General features: G+C 38.5%; 1 protein-coding gene across 2 annotated transcripts in view; it reads left to right on the forward strand.

The window, feature by feature from the left end:
- The window catches only part of LOC147829244 (uncharacterized), a 266,493-nt gene that overhangs the window by 143,743 nt on the left and 98,524 nt on the right, over nucleotides 1–24,226 (forward strand). Inside the window, exon 1 of one of the 2 annotated variants that reach the window (XM_087206435.1) lies at nucleotides 15,342–15,995. The exons of the other annotated variant lie outside the window; for it this stretch is intronic. Coding sequence (XP_087062561.1) covers nucleotides 15,968–15,995 — 28 coding nt within the window. The 5' untranslated portion in view covers nucleotides 15,342–15,967. Of the gene's footprint in view, nucleotides 1–15,341; nucleotides 15,996–24,226 lie in introns of those variants that run through there. 2 annotated transcript variants of the gene reach the window in all.

A 24,226-nucleotide genomic window follows, 5' to 3' on the forward strand; every position in this document is an offset into this window, starting at 1 on the left:
TGGAAATTGAACAACACACTTCTGACTAACCAATGGGTCACAGAGGAAATTAAAGAAGAAATCAGACAGTTCCTTCAATTAAATGACAATGACAATACAACATATCGAAATTTATGGGAAATAATGAAAGCAGTCTCATGAGGGAAATTCATAGCAGTGAATACGCATATTAGGAAAACAGAACAAGCCCAATTAAACAACCTGATGCTGAACCTCAAGCTTCTAGAAAAAGAAGAGCAGGACAACCCCAAAGCTCATACAAGGGAGGAAATTATAAAGATCAGAGGAGAAATCAATGCAATGGAGACTAAGAGAACGATACAAAAAAATCAATGAAGCCAAGAGTTGGTTCTTCGAAAGAATCAACAAAATTGACAAACCTTTAGCTAACCTTGTCAGAAAAAGGAAAGAAAAGGCCCAAATCCATGCAATTAGGAATGAAAAGGGTGAAATGACAACAGACCAAGCAGAAATCCAGAGGATCATCAATACCTACTTCCAGAACCTATACGCCAGTAAGATGGGCAACACAGAAGAAATGGACAGATTCCTAGATACATATGAATTACCAAAGTTGAACGAAGAAGACCTAAAAATTCTGAACAACCCAATATCAACCAATGAAATTGAAAATGTAATTAAAAACTTATCAACTAAGAAAAGCCCGGGCCCTGATGGCTTCACTGCTGAATTCTACAAGACATTTAGAGAGGAACTGCTGCCACTACTGTTTAAACTCTTCAATGAAATTGAAAGGGAAGCAATACTCCCAAATTCATTCCTGGAAGCAAGCATCACCTTGATCCCCAAAGCAGAGAAAGACCCAACCGAAAAAGAGAACTATAGGCCAATCTCACTAATGAACATAGATGCAAAAATCCTTAATAAGATACTGGCAAACAGAATGCAGAAGATCATCAAGAAGATCATACACCCTGATCAAGTGGGATTCATCCCAGGGATGCAGGGATGGTTCAATACATGAAAATCAATCAATGTAATACACTTTATCACTAGAGCCAAGGACAAAAACCATATGATTATCTCCATAGACGCAGAAAAGGCATTTGACAAAATCCAACATGCATTTATGATAAAAACCCTACAAAAAATTGGAATAGATGGTCTCTACCTCAAACTGATAGAAGCCATCTATGAAAAACCAACAGCCAATATCATACTAAATGGTCAAAAACTGAAATCCTTCACACTCAAATCAGGAACAAGACAAGGATGTCCATTATCACCACTCTTGTTCAATATAGTTCTGGAAACATTAGCCAAGGCAATTAGACAAGAGAAATAAATAAAAGGAATAAAGATAGGTAATGAAGAAGTCAAATTGTCATTGTTTGCAGATGACATGATACTCTATATAGAAGACCCCAAGAACTCCACCAAAAGTCTTCTAGACTTACTAACCAAATTCAGTCAAGTAGCTGGTTACAAGGTCAACACACAAAAATCAATAGCTTTCCTCTACACCAATGACAGACTCACTGAGAGAGAAATAGAGCAAATAATTCCTTTCACAGTAGCATCCAAAAAACCCAAATACCTAGGAATCAACCTAACGAAAGAAATCAAAGACCTCTTCTCTGAAAACTATGGCACTCTGAAAAGAGAGTTTGAAGATGATATCAGAACATGGACAGACATCCCCTGCTCCTAGATAGGAAGGATTAATATAGTGAAAATGGCCGTACTTCCAAAACTGCTTTATAGATTTAATGCAATTCCAATTGAGATCCCAGCAGCATACTTCATGGACCTTGAGAAAACAATCCAAAAATTCATTTGGAACAAGAGGAGGCCCAGAAAAGCAAAAGCAATTCTAGGTAACAGAGACATGGCAGGGGGTATCACAATCCCCAACCTGCAACTCTACTACAAACCTACTGTGATAAAAACAGCATGGTACTGGCAAAGAAACAGACTTGACAATGAGTGGAACAGATTAGAAGATGCAGAAACAACGCCAGACACACTCAGCCATCTCATCTTCGATAAAGGAGCCAAACACCCTCACCGGAGGAAAGATAGCCTCTTTAATAAATGGTGCTGGAAAAATTGGGCTTCAACTTGCCAAAGATTAAAACTAGACCTGTATGTCTCTCCATGCACTAAACTGAAATCAAAATGGATTAAAGATCTAAATGTTAAAATAGAAACTCTGAATCAGTTGGAACAGAGGTTACGTAGAACTCTTGAAGACATCGGTGTAGGAAAAGATTTTATGAACAAAACCTCAGTTGCCCCTGAACTAGCACAAACAGTCAACAAGTGGGATCTCTTCTTATTAAAAGGCTTCTGCACAGCAAGAGAAGCCACCAGCAGTGTGAAGAGACAGCCCACAATGTGGGAAAAAATCTTCACCTGCTCTTCCTCAGACAAAGGTCTACTATCTCGAATCTATAAAGAACTTAAAAAGATCAGACCTCCCAAATTTAAAGATCCAATCCGAAAATGGGCATCTGAAATGAACAGACATTTCTCAGACAAAGAAGTAGAAATAGCAAATAAATACATGAAAAAATGTTCAATATCACTTGTCATTTGAGAGATGCAAATGAAAACAACGCTGAGATTCCACTTCACTCCAGAAAGAATGGCTGCTCTCATGAAATCAACCAATAACAAATGCTGGTGGGGCTGTGGGGAAAGAGGAATCCTGCTCCACTGCTGGTGGGAGTGTAGACTGGTGCAACCACTGTGGGAATCAGTATGGAGATACCTCAAAGAACTAGGACTGGAAGTCCCATTTGACCCCGCTATTTCACTGCTGGGGATCTTCCCCAAAGAATTAAAAGAATCATACCACAGGGATATATGTGCGCCCGTGTTCATAGCAGCACAGTTTGTAATAGCTAAAACTTGGAAACAGCCCAAATGCCCATCAACTGGAGACTGGTTAAAGAAAATGTGGGGTTTTTTTAAATAAAATGGAGTACCACTCAGCCATCAAAAATGAGAAATTAGAGACATTTATAGCTAAGTGGATGCACATTGAGGCAATACTCTTAAGTGAAATAAATAGGACACACATGTATAAATACCAAATAGTTTCTCTGGTGTGAGAAACTGAAAGTGTAAATAAGGACTAAAATGTATAATAGGTAATGTGAAATAGGAAGAAAAGGGGCAAAGGGGAAGGAAGTGGGAGGGCTAGGGGAAAGGATAGAAGGGAATGGGATTAATGTGAGAAAATGGAAAAACAGGAACAAAATCTTTGTAAATAGGGAGGACTGGAGGGGTTGAAGGGAGGGCTGGGCAAGGGTGAAAAATAAGAACCAAGAGAGACTATGTAAAGGTGCAAATTTCCAATGATGAATGTCATTATATTGTATACCTAAAATGTACCAATGATTAGAATGAATAATCGATAATGCAAAATAGGAAGAAAAGGTCCAAAGGTGTAGGGGTAGTGGGAGGGGCAGGGGAAAGGAAAGAAGGGAAAGGAAAAATGATGAGAAATGGAAAAAATGGAAATAAAGTCTTTGTAAATAGGGAAGGGTGGAGGGCGTGAAGGGAGGGCTAGGAATGGGGAAAAAATAAGAACCAAGATGCATTATGTAAAGGTACAATTCCCAATGAGAAATGTAATTGTGTTGTATACCTACAATGTACCAATAAAAGAATTTAATTTTAAAAAAACAAAAAAAGAAAACAAAAATGAACCATCCTTGACCATAGAATTAGATTGTTATGAAATTTTGTTTTAGTTTTCATAAAATAAAAATTTATAGTAAGACAAAAAGATCTATAATTATAATATAAATACTAAGATATACTAAATATTGAAATATCATAAATATCTACTTAATGCTACAACTGTACCTCCACTAACAATAGAAAACTGTTCAACAGTAATAGCATAGAGTTAACTATCTAAATATTTTAAAGGTTTAATTGTTATACTAGCAAAGATAGAGGGGGTGGGGAATAGGAGAATGAAAAAAGTGAAATTTGGAAAATTAGTAATGAAAGATGAGGAGAAAAAAGTGAGATAAAGCATCCTATTAAGGAGTAAAAGAAAATTAATAGAATTAGATAAAAGTAACAGAAAAGAATGAACAAGACAAAGAAGAAAAAACAGAAAAGAAAGGAAAGGGAAAAAAGAAAAAACTAAGAAGGAAAAACATTTTAAAATCCAAAACTTTCCCCAAAAAATGACTCCAAAAAAATTCCTCTGTATTTTTGAATGGTTTCTTTGCAAAACAGGCAGTCTTGAAATCTAGCAAGTCATGGTTTTCTCCACCTAGCTTTACAACTTGTGGGTTTGTGAGGCGGCCCCCACTCTGCTCCAGAGGCCCCCTCCATTCATTCAACCATCACTGTGGCAACTGTCCAAGCCAACATGTGTCCTTGTTCACTTTGGTAGATGGGGAAAGCAATCAGACCACTTATCTCTCTGTTCTGGATGTGTGCAGTGGGGTGAGGGTTCAAGCAGACCACTGGACTTAAACTGCCAATACTTTTAGATGCAGTTGTCCCTGAAAGCCACACTCATCAGATCTGGCTTCTTACATTGCATGGTGGGGCACTGTGTCCTTCCCAGCTTTACTTTAAACTTCTCAGTGGGTCTGTGTCTAGCCTGCACCCTCTCTACAACTGTCTCTTGTAGCTGTTTCTCACCTAGTCACTGTGGTGGAGTAAAACTGGAAACCCTGAAGTGAAGTTTTTCTGTAGTTGTTCTGTGGCTCAGTTTTAAACAACCCCTTTCCTAAATGTTTAAAACCCCTCATATATGTTGGATGTTGCACTGCATTTCTTCTCCAGTTCTAGCTTGCAGTGCAGAAGGGGTCGCATTTGGAGTCCACACTGTTTTTGGAGTTTACAGTAGCCATTGGCTTTTTTGGGTCCTGGCATTTCTGGCCCCATTCATTTTTTCTCTCTGCAGCTGCCAACACTCTGGTCTTACCTGATGACCTACTGAGCCGTCTGATTGTGGAGGAAACCAACACTCAGGTAGCAAAAGGGTTGGAATGAAGAAGGGAAAGAGAAGCACAAAAGAAGAAAGATAGAGATAATCCCAAGTATTTGAAACTGGCAGTTGGTACAGTGATGCTTTTATTAGATAAAAGGAAACATTTGGAATATTCTTACCAAAGTATACTAAAATTGGTTAATCCACAGCTAAGAATTGTCACCTCTTTTGAGAACATGCAATGATACTGAAGGCAAATTGCTACGTTTGTTCTGACTGTGATGCTTCAGTCATTGTGGGGAGAACAGTGGGAGGCAGAAAGTGTGACTTTTATGAAACAGTGCCCTTATAAGATGGTAAAACATTTCTGTTGTTAGGAGACATATTTTATAGCCTTTTGCTACAAGAAGGAGAAGGATTAATTCTAATCAGGTCAACTAATTCTCAGAAAAGATTTTTAATTGAACCAAAGGCAGATTTTGTCCAAATTTTAGATTGTTTGTAGAGGGACAGCAGTTCTCCAATGTCCTTCCCAGTCCCTCCTTCAAGTCCAGTGACATCCACCTTTTCTTACCAGCAGCCACCTTGGCTTTGTCTCTGCTGGCTACCTGGGCATTCTTGGGCATCCTTGGGCATCCTTGGTTGTGTCACATACGCAGCTGTGGAAGCAGTTGGTCCATTTGTTTGATGCTCCGGAGCTCGCATATCACCAAATGTGTTCTGTATTATTCCCAAGTGACAGGTTTAATTTAGAGAAATGGCTGCAAATGATAGCAAAAACCATCTTTATTTCACACTGTTGAGCCAAGAAAGAGAATAGATACACCCTATGGCAAAATGAAAGGGGGAATAAAAGAATTTTTCATTTGTATGTCATTTTCTATATGAGTCATATTTTGACCATTTCATAATTTTTGTTTTGTTTTGTTTTGATATGCTTTGTGCAAGGGAAACATTAAGGCATTTGAAAAACTCACTCAAAACTTGGATGTTTGTTTGAGAAAAAAAATTACCCTTTCATTTCCCCTGGAAGATATCTAACAACTCTGGACTTCTGACAAACATTCCCTTTTGTTGTCCCAATTCTCTTGAAGACAAAATGAAGTGACCAAATTTTTTAAGCAAATTCATAATTTGCATATTATTTGCATAATAAGGAATACAGGAATTTTCTCCTTCTGTGGGAGAAACCCAACCACAGGACCTTCCTGCATTTCATTTCTTATCTAATTCTCTGCTGTGCACACATATTGCTGTGAGAATTTTCCCTACCATACTATACTCTGACCCTCCCTTTGTCCTCCTGCCTTTGTTTAATAACAAAACTAAATTAATAAATCTCATTCTATACCACAGTGGGAAATCTATTCACTTCTAGCATATTTGGTAGAACTCCAGAGAGATTTCTGACTACCTTGTAACAGCTTCTGAAGGCTTTTGCCTCTTTCCTGGCTTTGCTCCAGAATTAATACAGTTCTTCCTTCAGTCTTGAAGGTATTGCTAACACAACCTGAATTGTGCTGGTTAATCAGTTTCCTAAAGATGAACAAAGCAAAAAGATTTACACAGCACAAAAGAATAGGAAATCTCTCAAGTATCCCAACCCTCTTCAGTATGTCTACTTCACAAGAGTCTTCTCAGGCCTAGACCCTGGGACTAAGTCACTCCATCAAGGCCATCTTTTTTCTGCCACCAAATTCCCAGGTCCCAAACCCCGTAGAAGAAAATGAAAATCATTAATTAAAACAAACTGACATGAAATCCTCTTCCCAAGAAACCAGGCCATGTTTTTCTGCTTAAAGAAGACTCCTTGGCATTTTATTAAGATGAAATTCCTTTCCTCTTCTAACAATGTTCCCCATTTCATATTAGCCTAGGCCTTATCTCAGACAAATCCCAACAAAAAAAATTTCTCCTTTAAAGATTATCAACCACCTCTGCCAACAGAGTCAATCTATAGGCAGATTTTTGTTCCCACAATAAAAACCATTCTGAAATACTCATCTCTTTGCTCTTGTGTCCTTATTTATACTCAACAGGAAAGCAATTTTTTTTTTAAATTAAAAAGGGCTATTGTGCTCACTTCGGCAGCACATATACTAAAAAGGGCTATTTCTGGAATTAGAGAATCATTAAAGGAGAAAAAGAGCCAACAAGGAAATTCATTATAAATATTACTAGGTATGAAGATATTTAAACTCTTTACAGCCAAATGAGGGAATATTATGCAATTAAAAAGAGCTACGTACTTGGGGTTCAGATGAATGACTTGCATTCAAATCTAAGTAAGTATAACCATTTATCCTGCGTTCTTGGGCAAGTTTCTAACCTCTGTGAAACAGGGACAAGCATACCTACATCAAGGTTGTTGTAAAAATTGGGAAAACTTATGTAAAGTATCTAGTAGTACTACCTCAGTAAATACTCTTCCTCCTGCTCCTTAGACTAGTGAACCGCCATCATTAGCCTGTATAAACTGGTGCCTTAAATACCTTATGATTAACCAACTGAATAAGAAAACGGACCAGTAGGCAGTTTAGAAGCCAAACCCTTTGAATCTCTTACATTTTCTCCCATCTTTTTATTCCTTCTTCTCCTAGCTGCCTCTGTCCCTTCTACTCCCCACACCTCTTTCTCCTTACTATCATATACTCTTTCTATATAGTGAGAAATTGACCATAGGATGGAGCCAAAATACAATTAGTGCTTGAACCAATTATCAAATAACATTTTATGTTTCTTCTTTTTCTTAATTCAAGTAAAAATTATAGTTTTCTTTCCCAGAAACAAAAATAAATAATCTGTTTTTAAGTATATGTATCTCTGTTGGTTTTAAAAGGTGAGGTTGGAGAGTTGTTGCTTCTCAATAAGAAAGAAGATCTCTACCTTTGCCCTAAACCTCTTTTTTCTTATTTTGATTTGTTATTTTTTATTGCATAACCACCAAGATGCAGACTTTGTAAAACAAAGAGAAAATACCACAATCATTCTGTGATCATCCAGCCAGGTATCAAAAACTTAGGAGTCACCTTGGTGCTTCTCCTTCTTTATTAGTTCACAGCAATCTGTCAACACATTCTTTTCACTCTACCTTCAACACATACTTTACCTACTCCCTTTCCTCCATCTCCAGGGCAACCACACTAGCTTCCTGAACTTCTCGAAAAGCTGATTAAGGAATCTATGCTACCACCACTCAAACCCCCCAAACTCTCCTTAACAGCCAGAATAATAAAGGTGCTAGACTTAGCAAATAAAAATACAGAACACACAATTAAATTTGAATTTACTATTAACAATGAGTAATTTTTTAGTATGTACTTTTTTTCTAGTACTGAGGATTGAACCCACAGCCTTCACACTGAGCTACATCCCTAGCACTTTTTATTTTTATTTTGAGACAGAGTCTCACTAAGTCACTAAGTTGCCCAACCTGGGCTCAAACTTGCAATCCTCCTGCCTTAGCCTCCCAAAGTGCTGGGATTACAATTGTGTGCCACTATTTTTATTGCCTCCAAATTATTCATTATATTAAATAAAAGTTATAGGAATACATTGTGGTGGATTGAGCTCCTAAATTTGGCCCAACAGATTGACCAAACCAGAATAGTGATTCATGCTAGATGCCACGTAGACTGAACTTTGAAATAGTCCAGTTTAAAAAAAACAAAAACACAAGATTTACAGCTGACCAGACGGGGCCCTGTTTACCTGAGCCAGCATGATAAGGAGGTCCCTTCTGTTTTAACCCTGTAAGCAAATAACTTTGAAACAACCAATCCCCTTTCTGCTCTTAGTTTCTGCTTCTTTCAGCCCTTTCCTGCCTGTAAAACCCACATCCTCTGCTCAGCTCATCAGAGTACCTCATTTAGATGAGATGTTCCCCATTTGTGAATTGTGATGAAAAACATTTCGATCTTTAAATTTATTTTAGTAATTGTTCATCTGAAGTTCAAAGTTACTTGGACATTCTGTAATTTTATCTGAAAATTCTAAACTTAAATTTTTTCAAAAGTACACATCAGATCACATCAATGTTCCAAAGACTTCCCCTTGCTTTTTAATAAAAGCAGAACTTTCTGTCAAGAAGCCCGCAAGGCTTCTAGGACTGACCCCATCTTCCTCTTTGGCCCTTGCTGTTCCCTCAGCCTGGAATTCCCTTCTCCAGACCTTGACTTGACCAGCTCCTTTTTGTCTTTTAGGCCTCATTGCTTTTGTCTCCTCCTTAACCAGACCTCCTGTGTCCATCTAATCTAAAGCAGATCCCCTTGACCTCAGCCACTTCCTGTCCCCAGTATTTAGTACTGTATTTGTTGAACAAATGACTCTCTCTAGTCACCAAGGAGGTAGCTTCCACTCAGCTTTATAACACTCCTGTGCTACTCTCTGTTGCTGGTTCACTGGCATCTCCATCAGAACAGGCAGATGCATCAGCCCAGGGAGGATGCAAGAAACTGCACTGTTGGCTTGCATTTCATACTTTGTTGTTATAACTGTCTGCACTGATGGTCTGACAACAAAATTTCCATGATCTATCAGTGAGTGCAAACAGCAAGTTGCAAAATGATAAATGTACTATGAGTTTTGTAATACTGATAGAACAATAAATTTCGTTGGATGAATCATGTTTTTTTAAAGGCATATTCATATACAAATGTCTGGAAAATGTCTGGGAAAATAGACACACAAATATAAAAAGGAGGTATGTCTGGAGGATAAAATTATAACTGTTTTAAATTTTTTTGCTATTGACATAATTATAATCATTTTGTATAATCAGAAAATGCAATAAAGTTATTTCTATTTTTGTAGTTTATTAGTATATGTGCATAGTACATAATGTGTACATCCCTTGTGGGAAGCTTGCATATGTACATAACACATCTTAATTCCTTTTTCACCCCCTTTCCCTTTCATTTCTATTTTCAAAAAAAGAAAAACAATTTATCCATAAGAAACTTGATATTTGAAATAAATTTTACCATAGGATATGAGCTGATGATTGACAAGAAAATAACTATGAATGACATTTTAAAAATATAAGATGATATGTTCATTCTCAGAGAAGCAGAAACCAAGACAGTCTTCTGTTTAACAAAACTCCAAAAGCTTCATGATACACTTAGTCAGCAAGACTGAGGGGAAAATAGCAACTTAAATATTACTGTTGAAAATATGAAGTGATGCAGCCTATATGAAGACCAATTTATTAATATTTATGAAAATTTGTATTGTGTAAACCAGAGGTTGGCAAGTTATAGTCCATGGGCAGTTATCTTTGTATATAGACCATGAGGTAAGAATGGATAGTTTTTTTGTTTCTTTTTTATTACTGTATGTTTGTGACACATAATAATTATGTTCATCTTGGGGAACTGGTACCTATACATATTGCATCTTAATCATTTTTATTTCCTCTTCCCTTCTCTGCCCTCTGCTCTCCCCCTCATCCCCAGGTCCTTTTCCCATCTCCACAAAGTCTACCTCCCTCTTTCCTATCATCTGTCTTTTACTTTGCTCTTTATTTATATTTTGGGTTTCTCATATAAAAGAAATCATGTGATATTTAGCCTTCTGTGTCTAATTATTTCACTTAGCATTACAATCTCAAGAATAATTTTCACATTTTTAATTAATTGAAACAAAAATCAGGAGAATATTATTTGTAACACATGAAAATAATATGAAATTTAAATTTCAGCTTCCAAAATGAAGTTTTATTGGAATGTAGCCATGCTCACTCACTTACATGTTATCCATTTTCACACTACCATGGCAGAATTGAGAGCTGAGACAGAGACCATATGTCTGGGAAAATTATCTGGACCTTTAGAGAAAGCATTGCCAATTTACTTTTAGCAGAAAACCACTGACCAGTAACTAGAGTTTGAGAAATTCATTTTATGTACTTGGGCATGTGCAAAATGAAATAATAAGCATTGTCTACAAAGCATATAATTGGGAGCAACCAAAACATCCTTTGTAGAACATTTAATTTATGGTACATCCAGACCATGCCATAGTAATGACCATAAAAAAAAAAAAGGATAAAGATGTGTTTTAGGTAATGATGTTAAAGGTGTCCAAGAAATACACTTCTGTGAAGAAAAAAAAAACTGGCCATATTGTCAAATTCTTCCATATTGAACACCTCTAGGGGCATTGTTCCTATTGTATGCTATGCAAAGACAGGCTCTGGAGTTGTATCACAGCAACTACCCTGAGAATATGCCACTGTTGTGTAAATGGAAGGGGAACATGTAGATCTACACATCTGTGTAAGTGTACACAACCTCAGGTCTTTCAGTGTTATAGGAGAAACTTTAATGGTTGCTTATTGAAGAGGAGAGAAATGGACTATCAGGGGCCAAATGGAAGGGAGGCTTTTGACTGTACCCCTTTTCAGTACACTTTTGATGTTTAAACCATCAAATGTATGGCTTATTCAAAAATTAAATAATTTTTTCAGGGATGAAAAAAATAAGTAATTCCCTGATGATGCCAACAGCCTTGTTCATTGATATGGTCTCAGGTTAAGGCAGCTGTCAGCCAGCGCACTGCTGTCCTGGTGTCTGCTGTTTCCTCTCTCCAACCAGCCTTCTGGCTTCCTGCTCTCACCCCATGATCTTCTACACAGCTCTTCCAACTTTACACATTCCTCTCCACCCCATCCCTCTCTCTACTTCTTACTGAAACTTTTGCTCCATAGGGACAAGTTCACCTTAATATTAACCCAGGGCTTAGCCCTCCCCACCTTTGGCCCTGTGGCCGATGTGGCTCAGTCTCTCTGCAGGACCCAAGTCCCCTGCTGCTCTTTCTTTCCCAGGCAGCCCTTACCGCCTTGCAGGCACCCTCTATTTTCAGCATTAAGGGGTGTTGGACAAGATTTCTTACTCTCTAGCATCATCTCTAGGCTACCAAGACACAGGTGTCTTTTTTTCTAACCTTCCTGTCTGTTCATGGCCACCTCCATATTTTCACAGTGTTCTTTCTACTCCATCATCCTTCATCACCTCACATTTTTCTTTTCCTCCATGATACCCCAAGCTTCCACTCTCACCTGTCAGAGAAGCAGCACCCTCATGTTTTAGGCCTCCTCTACTTCTGAAATCTGTACTGCAAGCTTCTCCTCAGATCACATCTCCTAGCTGTATGAACCGCCCTTGGGTCAGATCTGTTCTCCCCACTCTGATCACCATAATGAACTTGCTCAGACCTCTCTGTCCAACCCACCACTGAGCTGCCATAAGTGCCCCCTCCTCAGATCTTCCCACTGTGGTATTTTTTTTTTTACCACCAACCCATATCTTTCATGCTATAAGCTACATTCTGTGCCTATTCTGGGGTTCTGTTCTCTGATTTCAACCTATAATATGTGTAGTTCATCAAACTTTTATTGTTCTTTTCTTATATTTCTAAAGCAGCATCCAAATGGCTACTTCATCCTTCATCCCTATTTTTTTCCCTTTAAATCTAGTGAAGTGGTTCCCAAATTTTAGAATCACCTGAACTTGTAAGAGCAAAAATTCTGATGCCCAAGTCATGTCTCATACCAACTAAATTAGAATGTTTAGGGTGCAAACCAGACATCAGTACTTTAAAATGATTTCAGTATTATCAGACATCAGTATTTAGGTGATTCCAGTGTTGGCAAAGTTTGGAACCAGTGCTGTAGTGTTCTGGTTTATGCTCACTCTTAAAGAGGCCCTTGATGTTGAGAATTGAAGCCACCTGCAAAGATCCACAAAGCTTACCTCTCAAGACTGAGGATTAAAACCATCTCTGTCAATATGATATCTGTTTTTTCTTTCCAGGAAATTCTTACCTAGGAAAAAAGACTGTAAATCAATAGTAACTTCCTTATTTGCTTTTGTCTGCACAAATAATTTGCTCATCTGGGCAAACAACTCTTTTCTCTGGACAATAGATTGTCTTTCTGAGCAAATGGTTGTCAAACAATTGTTTACTTATTCAAGACTTAATTTTCACAGTCCTGTGTCCACCAATACTAAACTGTCCCATCATGAATTTTGTCTAATCCTAACCAGGTCTACCTTTAAAAGACCTGTCTTTGGCTAGGAGTAGAGCTTAGTGGTAGTGTGCATATGTGAAGCCTTGGTTTTAATGTAGAGTACCACATCCAAAAAAATTAAAAGATCTTCCTTAAAGCACTTGAACCCAGATATTCAAACTCTGTATATATTCTCCCATTTTCATTGCCTAATAGGTTTCTTTGTGGTGTTTGCAGAAGTTGACTTTTAATAATATGTCACTGGCCCTCATTTCACAACTTTAAGCTAGGAGTCTCAAATGTTGGTCATATGAATCCCATCCTTTCTTGAACATCCTGGTCCCCTGGGCATTCTCTTTTTGGAACCTCCCCTTCTTTTTGGGGGGGCGGTGGATACTGGGGGGAATCAAACTCAGTTCCTTGTGCTTGCGAGGCGGGCAGCAAAACCACTGAGCTACATCCCCAGCCACTCTCCCCTTCTCTTTTAGCCTGATTCCCATATCATCAGGTGGGCTGAAATTTGTCCAAATTGGCAAGTTCTTCATTTGATTTGCTTATCTCTTCTAACTACCAGTCAACAATTCTTTTCTGTTTAAGTTCTTGAAAATTTGATCCCCATCATACCCTCATCTTCCCAGGCACCCACTTTCCTGGCTTTCTTCTTCTGACTCATACAAGTCTGAATTGTTGCACCCTCATCTTACTAAGGACTGCTTATTGCCACATCCAGTAAGCTTTTGTCAGAGTTACGTTTGCTGACTACATTGCATTGATATTGTTACTTCATCTCTTTGTTTCTTTGGCTCTCATGACATGTCACTTTCTGGTGTCACTACCTTTCATTCTCATTCTCTCATTTTCTCTATGTCTCCCCTGCTCTTTTTGTTCCTGTCCTTGACCCCACTTATCAAGTGAGTATCCTCCAAAATTGTTATCTACTCACACTCCCTCCTTGAAGATGTTCACACTCCTGAATTCATCTCTCACCTCAGAGAAAATTTCCACATCAGTAATTCAGACACAGGATAGAGGAGATGCTTCATAGACACACACTCCTGAATTCCCAAATAAAGTAGCTGATGAAGATGAGCTCATCATTTCCTGGGAATATCTTATAGGGCTGGATGGAGTGGCCACAGAATCTACATCTAGATGTGAACAGGGAAGGGCTGCCCAACAAGAGATCCATATCCCAGAGGGGAAACGACTTGGGCAGCTCTGTTGGGTCTTAGAAGCCCTACCACTACCTTCAAATGGCTATGTATTGGTCCCAGCAGTATGGCCTATAAGACTTCAGCCTAAGGTTTCTAGATAACCCCCAACATAATTAGACTGGAATTTTCAAAAGGGAAATGGAAATGCCCTTTTGAGAAAAGAGAGGCATGCTCTCTAATGCAGCAGCAAACAAGAGTGACCTTTCTGCTGTAGTAGAGACACAGTGACTACCATGCCCCGATGTAGTCATATCACAGAAACTGAATTACAATCATCTCTGAAATAGCCCTGGGGATGTTCAGAGCTACCCTTAGCACGTCAAATTTATGTTTCTTTCACCCATCCATCCAGTAATCATTTTCTGATAAATAGGTATAAAATAAAATTTTAACAGGCACTGTACTAAGTGCTGTTGATAAACATGCAAATAAAACTTGTTTCCTTTTTCCAAAGAGCTTACACTCTGGGACTCACACAAGTACATATTCAACTAAGTGTAACCTAGTGTTAGATCTTCACAGAAATAGGTACAGAGATGTCATTTTTTATAGAGTTTAATGTTTCTCAAAGTGTTTTCAATCTCTTACCATATTTAATATTCATAGTAGCCCTACAAACTGAGCAGAGAGAATAGTATTGACCCCATGTTAGAGGAGAAGATATCAAGGCATAGAGAGGTCATGTGCAAATCTTGTGTCTAATCTGTGTCTAGGGAGTGGGGGAGGAACCTAGGCGGTCAGATAGAATTCCCTCTTTCCCCTACCTCATGCTGCCTTCCTACCACAGTTTTCTCTCTGTATAAGGAAAGTCCTAGATTATTTGTCTTTCTCCTTCAACTGTGAGAATTTCTGATTTTGTCCCTCATCCAGGGAGCTTCTGATCTGAAAAGAACAGGTGGACCTAAAACTGTCCAATATTACAATATATGGGATACCCCACCTCACAGTGTTGTTGTAAAGATTACATTATATAATGCATTAATCCACTGAAAACAATTTGTGGCTTAATAAAATAAGTACAATAAATCTTAATACATTGTATAGAAGGTATTTCTCCATGTTCTCATTAGCTTTCCAAATGCTTGCCTCTTCCAAGAAACTACAAGGGATGGATCATGAAATATCCTTCATAACTAAGGATCTGTGTTGATAACAGGATGTTGATAATCATGTTAATAACATGGGCTTTTGAAAAACAATGAGTAAGATTACATAGGTTAATCTTAGAGAGGAAGATAGCCAGATCCAGATCCTGAGTTGTATTCTTTTTCTTTTTTTTTTTTTAACTTCAGTGCATATTCTTGTGTTTCTCAAAGTACCTAACTCAGTATTGTGTTGGAAGTTCAATAAATATTGAATGTGGTTGAGGATGAGGTAGAGGAGGAAGTGGAGAAGACAGGAGGAAGAAGAAAAAAGGAAAAAGAGAAAGAAGAAGATAGGGCATCAAAATTCATGAAATGCTTTTATCTCCATAGATGTAAGTGCCAGGACTGTATTTATCTTGGCATGCGCATGTTTCCTGAGTATCCTAAGAAAGTGCAATAGTGCCAGATCTGCGTGCCTAGGAACTCTCATAACGACATCATGTTCTGGGAAATCACGCCAGAGTCACAGCAGAGCAATAGTGGTGGTGATCACTGCCCTCACATTCCTCTGGAAAGGCTGGAGCATTGCTTTGTGTTATTTTAGGCTCTGTGACCCAGGAAGCATTACTGGATGGAAATACAGTGCCCCTCCCCCCATCCCAGTGCTGTCTTGTGGTCAGTGAGGTACATGTAGTTTATGCCTCTTAAGAAATGTGGGACAAGAGCCTGAATGGAGCACCGTCAGTATGACAATAGAGGTACGTCAGTGGGCTTCATAATGGGTGGCAGAGGCCTGGACCCTGGGGAATCACTTACAGACATGGTGGTTCCTTTCTCTCCCAACCATCATCTGCTGATGGGAATGAGGTAGTGAGCAGCCAGGCCACATTACTGGAGGCTGGAGAAAGATGTTGTGAGCAATTTGTACATGATTTGTCTTTAAATAACTACCCAGAAAGTCAAATCCCCAGGAGGAATTTTTTTTATTGGCTGCTTTGTTCTTTTAAGCACGTCTCTGAAGAACACTTTTGGTTTACATGCACTTGGTCAGGCTTGTCTTACTTTTTAAATAGTGAATATTTATTGTTTAACAATTAGGAAGGAATTGGCTTTGAATTTGGTAACAAGAGCAGGCACAAGAACAATGGGCTTATTTTGTGGAATTATAAAGAAGAGAAAAAGTGCTGTCCAGGTCTACCCAGGAGTCTAGCTGGCTACAGGACAATCAGGTAATGATACAGTTAGTGTGGCTGCTATCAGACAATGCAGAACTGGCCACTCACCTCAAATATGGTATCTGCATTTTTGTCAAGTCCCCCCTCATGGAACTGAGCAAGGGCATTCCTGTAAGCTGATTCTTTGAAAAGGAAAGGGAAAAATCTCCTGGTTTGTAATGGTAAATGATTTTCATAGTGTAAATATTCTAACTATGGCTAATTTTCAATTACCAAGGTTGACCTGCTTAAAAAATTCATGAAGATTTAACAATGAACTCTCCAGCACTAGTACTGGCAGCTCCAGAATGCCTCTGGCCAAGAAACTAAATTTTTATTTACCGCCTCCAGGCTTGGTTTTACCAAATATTAGATATATGTTCTGTGGCCAGTCTCAATTTTTCCAAACTGCACTTCTCTATGCAGCTAATGTGGTAGATGCTATTGACAGCTCTGCCAACATTACCCCTCCGTTCTCTGAGAACTCCCTCATTGTAACATGGAAGACACAAAGGTGACACAGAACCTAGGGAGGAGTCAATCTATTGGCTGGCCAGTAGCAATCAACTCTCTTTTTTGATTGTTTGAACAGAGCAACCTAGAAAAGGGACTGGAGAAAAGGGGGGAGCATGGAGGGAAGGGATGGAGGAAGAGAGAGAGAGGGAAGAGGAAGGAAGGAACTAACTCCTTCTGTCCTACTGCTGCTATGTTCTTCAGTCCTTGCCAGTCTGGAAGATATCCCAGCTGCTTCCAGTAAAAGTTCTGTATTCAGGCCAGTCTGAGTGTACGTTACAACTAGTAGAGCTTTAAGTAAGGTAGAAATAATCTCCAAGGCCTTTTTAAGCTCTCTTTTATACCAATGATTCTCAAAGCATGAATTAATTGGTTAAAAATCTAATTTTTAAACAAAATATATTACTCCTACAATTTGAAAGAAATGACAACAAAGTTCCTTTCTTCCTGTTTTTAAATTTTATTTTTGTGAACCAAGCCTGACATTTCAAAGGCTAGCCTGAAAGAATATAAGGAAAAGAATGAAGAATACAAACACTGCCATTAAATGAACAGAAATGGAAAAATAGTTATGGAATAATTTCAAAACAATGAAGGCCAGAAGGAGAGTCAGAGTAGATAACTCAGATGCTGTGTGACTCTACAGTGCAGAGTATTTCACAAAATGTGCCATTAGACGTGGAAATGACTAATATTTTCTGGCAGTAGGAAACAGAGTCCACTAAGGATTTATTTAAATGAGTACAGTAAAAAGTGAAACAGGAAACTTTGGCTTAACTTCATCTTGACATATATTAAAGCACAGTTTTCACTGTTGGGTTTTAAGATGTGGGTAGATAGGAATTTTTCAATACAGAATGCTCTTAAATGGGCTGCTGCAATGAAGAGGGCTCATTGGTACATTGTATTTTTGAGACTAACATGCTTGTTTTCTGATGGGAAATCTTACTGTTGGACAGCAGAGAGCAGGTAAGAAAATGGGGCCCATAGAAGGAGTGAACTAGAGACAGGGCAGTCAGGGAGCTGGCAAGGGAGAGGGCTGAATGGAACAATTCCTCCACCAGTCCAACCCAGAGGGCCCCTGGCACAAGGACAGGAGTTCTTGGTGGAAGGCACGGGACTATCATAGGCTCCCTTTGCAGAAGTGTCAACAGAAGGGTGACTAAGGGTGAGGAGAGTACACCCAAAAGTGACTATGAGAAAAACAAACCACTTTTCTCTATGATCACCCTCTTGGAAAGGCCACCAAATGTGTGGCCATTATTCCCACACCAAGCAATTCTCCAGTTCTCTGCAAACACCAACTGCATCCTAAAATTCAATCCTGAGGCTAACTAGCTCAGTGTTAGCACAGGCCCCACAGGGTCAGCACTTAGTCCCACAAGAATCTTACCCCTTCAGATGTCAGTCACAAGTCTCAGACTGTCACCCATACTCTAACAGGCCATAAATGGAGAGTCACCTGGGCTCACAGGACTCAGGGAAATAGCTACTTATCTTTTGGGGTTTATTACAAAGGATATAGATGAACAGCCAGAAGAAAAGTATAGGGGGGTGAGGTCTGGGACTGGATGTGTTTACCAACCCAGAAGCAATCTGACCCCATCCTCTTGTTTTCATATGAAAGCTTCATTACATATACATAATTGATTAGACCATTGGCCAGCTGGTGACTAAGTCAATCTCCAGCCTCTCACTAGAAGTTATAGTCAAAATTCCAATCCTCTAATCAACTGGTTGGTTCCCCTTGCAACCAGCCCCATCCTGAAGCAATCCAGTAGCTCCCACCTTTAGTCATCTTATTAGCATAAAAGATACTTCTGAAATCCCAAAGATCTGGGGAGCTCTGTGCCAAGAAAGAGAGAAAAAGACGAAATATATGTATTATTTGTTATAAATCATCATGCCACTGTGACCAAATATGTATTAGTATGTTGGATAATCAAAAGTTAGGAACTGACTCCATTTGCTGTGTGCCACTGTACAAATGTTCTGTTGATGTACAGGCAGGCCTCTGAAGCAAGTTTGCATGGCACGGAGGCTGTGATTGCCAGCTCTGCAGTCAGGTGGATTGGGATTAGAATGCCTGTTCTACCAGTTACTTCTTGGGTGATCTTCAGCTAGTTAGGGAAACATACCATATCTTAATCCCCTTCTTTGTGAAATGGAGATTATAAGGTGATATAATAAAGTATTAAGTCTCTGTCATTTGTTCTTGACACGGAGCTCCTAAACTGAGTGACAGAAATGCTTTTTGTTGTTGTTGTTGTTATTCTGATATTGGTTCATTGACCCTGGCTCCTGGCACAGAGCTCCTAATCCCTTGGGATATCTTGAGTGGTAGGTGCATCTTTTGTTCTAATGAGGTATCTCTTGGTGGGTTCGTTACCAGAAAGACCCAGCCATCATTAGAAGCTTTGGACCTTTCCTCACCCTCCATCCTCTAGGAAGTAGAAAAAAGTGAGACTGAGTTAATTGTTGATCTTACTGACATGGTAAATCCTACATAAAAATTCCTGAACTATGAGATTTGGAGACTTCATTCGGGGAACATATGCCCATGCTGAGAGGGTGACACATCTCATCTTCACAGGAACAGAAGCTCCTGCACCCAGAATCCTCTGAGACCTCATGCTGTGTGTTTCTTCATCTGACTGTTCCTGTGTATACTTTATCATATCGTTTATTGTTTTAATAAACTGATATACATAATTAAGTATACCCCTGAGTTCTGAAAACCACGCTAGCAAATTATTTAATCCAAAAAGAGAGTTTTGGGAACTCTGACTTTTAGCTGGTTGGTGAAAAATACAGGAGACAGCCTGGGACTTATGATTGATGTCTGAAATGGGGGTTGTGCGGACTGAGCTCTTAATATGTGGAGTCTGTGCTGAGCTTGTTTAGTGACAGAATTGAATTGAACCATAAGACACTCATTTGGTGTTGAATGGACAATTGAAGAACAGGAATAAACCTATATACAGGGTCACAAAAGAGTGTTGAATGGGCATATAGAGAAAAATATAATTTATTTTTTTCCTTAGAATGATAAAATAAGTGTTACTTGACAAGAATGTTTTGTGAATTCAATGAGATAATGCATAATGAAGCACTTATCCAACTGAGTATTTAATATGTGTTAAATACTGTTGTTCTGCAATTCATCCTTGAGATAATTTACTTAAGTGATTTTCATTCTGTTTTGAAAAAGAAACAAATAAATCAGAGGTCCAGGTAGCTAACACAGTAGCTAAAGAGGACTGTCATTGATGTAGAAATTCCATCTCCTTTCTTTGGAGAGCTGGTGGCCTGAACCTCTGAATTCTTCCTACCAACTGAAATTCTCATCATATTCTACAGGAATTCAGGCATTCCTATTGAGAATTATAAACATAGGGGAAAATTTTATAATAATTGATGTTTATTGTTATAGTGTTTATTTTCTCCTGTATGAGTGGTATTTGAAGGAACCATTAATTGAAAACAAAAACAAAACTAAAACCCTGCTCGATGATGGAGAAAATGCTTGAATAAATTTAGTCATGTGCCTAGTTCTGAGAGCCCCAAGCACTGTCAGGAAAATGTGGTTTTGACTAACACACTGCTCTTTGTGGCTTTTGAAATGCTTTGAAAGACCTGAAGAGTTACAGCTGCCCTCATGTTTCCCAGAACTGTCATCTATGGGCAAAGTGATCTTGATTATCCTGGCACTCAGCAAGTGTGCTGGCTGAATCCACTGTTAACCAAAGAATTTTGCTGAGAAGTGATCTGAGAGCCACGCATGTGTCTGACCCAGGGATTTGGATCACATAACTGTGTGGTGTTTTTGGCTTCTAGCAGAGACTTAAGTAGATTCTGTGGGTGATCTTCATGTTTACTGCAAGTGATTCCATTCCAGTGAAACACCCTCCATCTGAGTATTAACAGGGTAAAGGAGAAAACTTCAAAATAACATGAGTCCTTGTACCAAGTGGAGTTTGAAAACTCTTTCACTTATTTGCCTGAGGCTATACTGGTTAGCTGTACATTCTCTTGCACTGCATGGCTCCCCCAGGAGGACCAAATGCTGGTCTCAGTCTAGAGTGAGCCCAAAGCAGTGGCCAGGTCCCACTGAGCAAAAAGCTCTGGAGTCAGGAGACCAGGGGCTTGGGATCTGGCTGGCTCACCTGCTAATGCAGTCAAGTGACTGCCACCAATCAAGGAGCATCTTCCACTTAAGGGCTGATCTAAGAGGCCTTCTGAAGAAAGAGTTTGTGCCTGGAGTCCCCACTATGGATACCCTACTTTGAAATTAGTAACTGTCTGTGGACTCTTAGGCAGGTCTTGACAGATGGTACCTGACAATTTGTTTGTTGTATAAACTGGTCCTGCTCACATTTTAATAAGAAACAGTTGGAGACACAAACAGATCACTAGCCAAGTAAATAAATCTTTTCTGATAAAATGGTAGGTAGAATGGCAACCAGTGTAGGGAATATTTTGCATACACATCCTGCCTGGTAGGGTTAAATACTTTCAATTAAGGTACATGGTCTATGTCTAATTGGGCTGTATTTACTCTTCTATAAAATGGTGATACCCACACTTACCCTTGCTGGCTCAGAGGGCTATATAATGACAAAAGGAGATCACAGGAATCAACTTTTAAGTATTGACATTAGGAAAATTTATTATAATTTTTAATAGGCCACAGTGTAGTGTCAAGAAAATAGTGTAAACTTTGGAGCCAGTGACATAAACCACAATTTATTGTTGTCTTGAATATTTCTGTAAATTGACTGGGGTTAGCTACAGAATTCTCTTGTTTTGCTCTTGCAGTCACAGTAAGACATCTGGGGCTTGCTCATATAACTGGCACTTGACACAGGCCCTTGGGTGGCAGCTCAGCCACAGCTGTCAAAGGCAGATCCATCACAAATTGTTTGGCCTGCTCAGGGTATGGCAGTTCCAGAAGAGAGTGTGCCAAGCAATTGCAAGACAGTCCAGGTAGAACTTTCAAAAACTCTTATGACCTACCCTCACAAGTGTCCAAAATCATGAAGCCTCTATTCAAAGGAAGGGCGATGAGGTGTTATCTCTTCATATGAGAAGCAAGGAAGAAAGAAACAGCTAACAGGCATTTTTTCTATCTTCATATTTATGATAATATTAAAGTAATAAAATCACATTCTAGAATTTTTGTACCTCACACAATTTTAGCAAGACATCTGGTTTGTACATATGGTCATGTTAATACAGTACTAGAGAAAATCAAATTCCATTTCAACATGCGCTGTGAGATTTTGCAATCACTTCATAGAGACAGGTAGTGGAGAATGAGTGGTATGTTGCTTCACAGAGTGAAAGTATAAAAGACTGCAAAGTTGGCCATCAGCGTAAATTCCTAGTCACTGGCTACTTTGTAAAGTCGTGTGTGTGTGTGTGTGTGTGTGTGTGTTTGTATGTGTGTGTATACAAACTAGCAATGATTGGCAGTAAATGCAGCAGTGAAAAACAAAGAATTTTTAAAACAGTACTTAAAAATTTTCCATATTGTATTTTGGTGTGTGCATTTAAAGAAGAAAACAATGACAATGATAATAATGATTCAACTGATGGCCAAAATTTCCAGCAAGTAAAACTAAATGCATACATTTAGTACATTTTCTACTATTAAATCAAACATCAACAACTTAGCAGCAAATAACATCATCCATTACTCTAAATTAATCTTGATAATTTTCACTTATTAATTATTTTTACTTATTTTATATATTGGTTGAAAGTTTGTAGTTAATTCATAAACTTGATTTAGTTTTAGATTTTCATGAAGTGGTATGAGTATAAGGCATTTACACTTCATTCACCTCAAAGAAACATTTTAATTAAAATAATTTAAGCTAATGCGATTATTTATAATATTTTCTTTGAAGGATGACTTCATTTTATGGTTAAGAAACACTAGACTAATGAATAAACTCCTATAAACCCCCAAAACATTCTCAATATAGGACTAGGAAGAAGGTAGAAAAAACACCACTATAGGCCCCATTTTTTTCCTTTCAAAGATTTTTTTGCAGACTTCTAAAATTCTGGGTCCAGTTATTTTTGCTGTGGTGGTCTTATTTTGCTTTTTAAAGATTTTTGTAATCATTTATTTTCCTTATGTGGAATATGGCACAAATTTAAACTTGCATCTTGAGGTATGTTTTATGATTTTCTACAGAAGTTTGCTTATTTGTACTCTGATGTTATCAGTCTACTTTCAATACTAAGAACATGGTGAGCTCTTTCTCCTCTCAGCACTTTTATATTCACTGTGTTCTTTTGTTTCCAAGCACTTTCCCCTGACTTTTTATGTGATTCTTCCTTTCAGATCTTTAGGTCTGTGCTTAAACATCACTTTTTCCAAATGCACTTCCATGATCATCTCTGTCTAAAGGAGGTTCCTCTTGTTTTCTCTCATCACTTTCTTTATTCCACCCATAACACTTACAATATCTCTTATTTAAAACATTCATTTTACATTTTCATGGCCTATTTCTCTAATCAGACTGTAAGTTTAAAAAGGTCAGACTCCACATTCATCAGCTTTTGTTTTGTTTTGTTTTTCAGTGCTGGGGATCAATCCCATACATGCGCAAGCGCTCTACCGCTAAGGTCCACCCTCAGGCCCTCAACCAGCATTTTGGCCATTGTATTCCCAGCACCCAGCACACTATTGGCACATAACAGAGACTTAGCAGGCATTGATTAACTTTGGAAATATGGTAATCTCTGACTTAGTGCATTCCTGGAAACCCTATCACCTAGGAAACCATTGTGAAAGTAGTGAGAACTTATTCAATGGTGAAAACACAGTGAGGAAATTAAAGAACCACTAGAAGGTGAAGGTGTATTGGTTGAGCTGCGTGGTTCAGAGCAATTAAAGTAGGGGCCAACTTCTCAATAAAGTGTAGCTTTGGTATTTGAGCTACAAATACATATACTCATTTGCTCTCCTTATTCCCATGGACTGCTTTTCTCCATAGTTTGATGAGAGAATGGAAGAGAAATAATGGTCCTTTAAGGCCCTATTCTGTTAGACAAAGGCCATAATGAGTGCCTCAGGCTGGATGAGATCAATGCAAGTTGGTACTCAATGGAGTTAGTGATCAAAGAAATGAGTTTTTAGTCCTCAGGTATTTATCCATTCATCTTAGAACTCTGTTGAGCCATATATTGGATAATTACCATTTCTCATTAACTCTAACATGCACATTTTCCCCACATTTGAATTGTCT

The sequence above is a fragment of the Heterocephalus glaber genome, unplaced genomic scaffold (assembly GCF_053883595.1).
Source record: "Heterocephalus glaber isolate CG9 unplaced genomic scaffold, H.glaber_assembly_v1.0 deba00000676, whole genome shotgun sequence".
In the NCBI taxonomy this organism is placed as follows: domain Eukaryota; kingdom Metazoa; phylum Chordata; class Mammalia; order Rodentia; family Bathyergidae; genus Heterocephalus; species Heterocephalus glaber.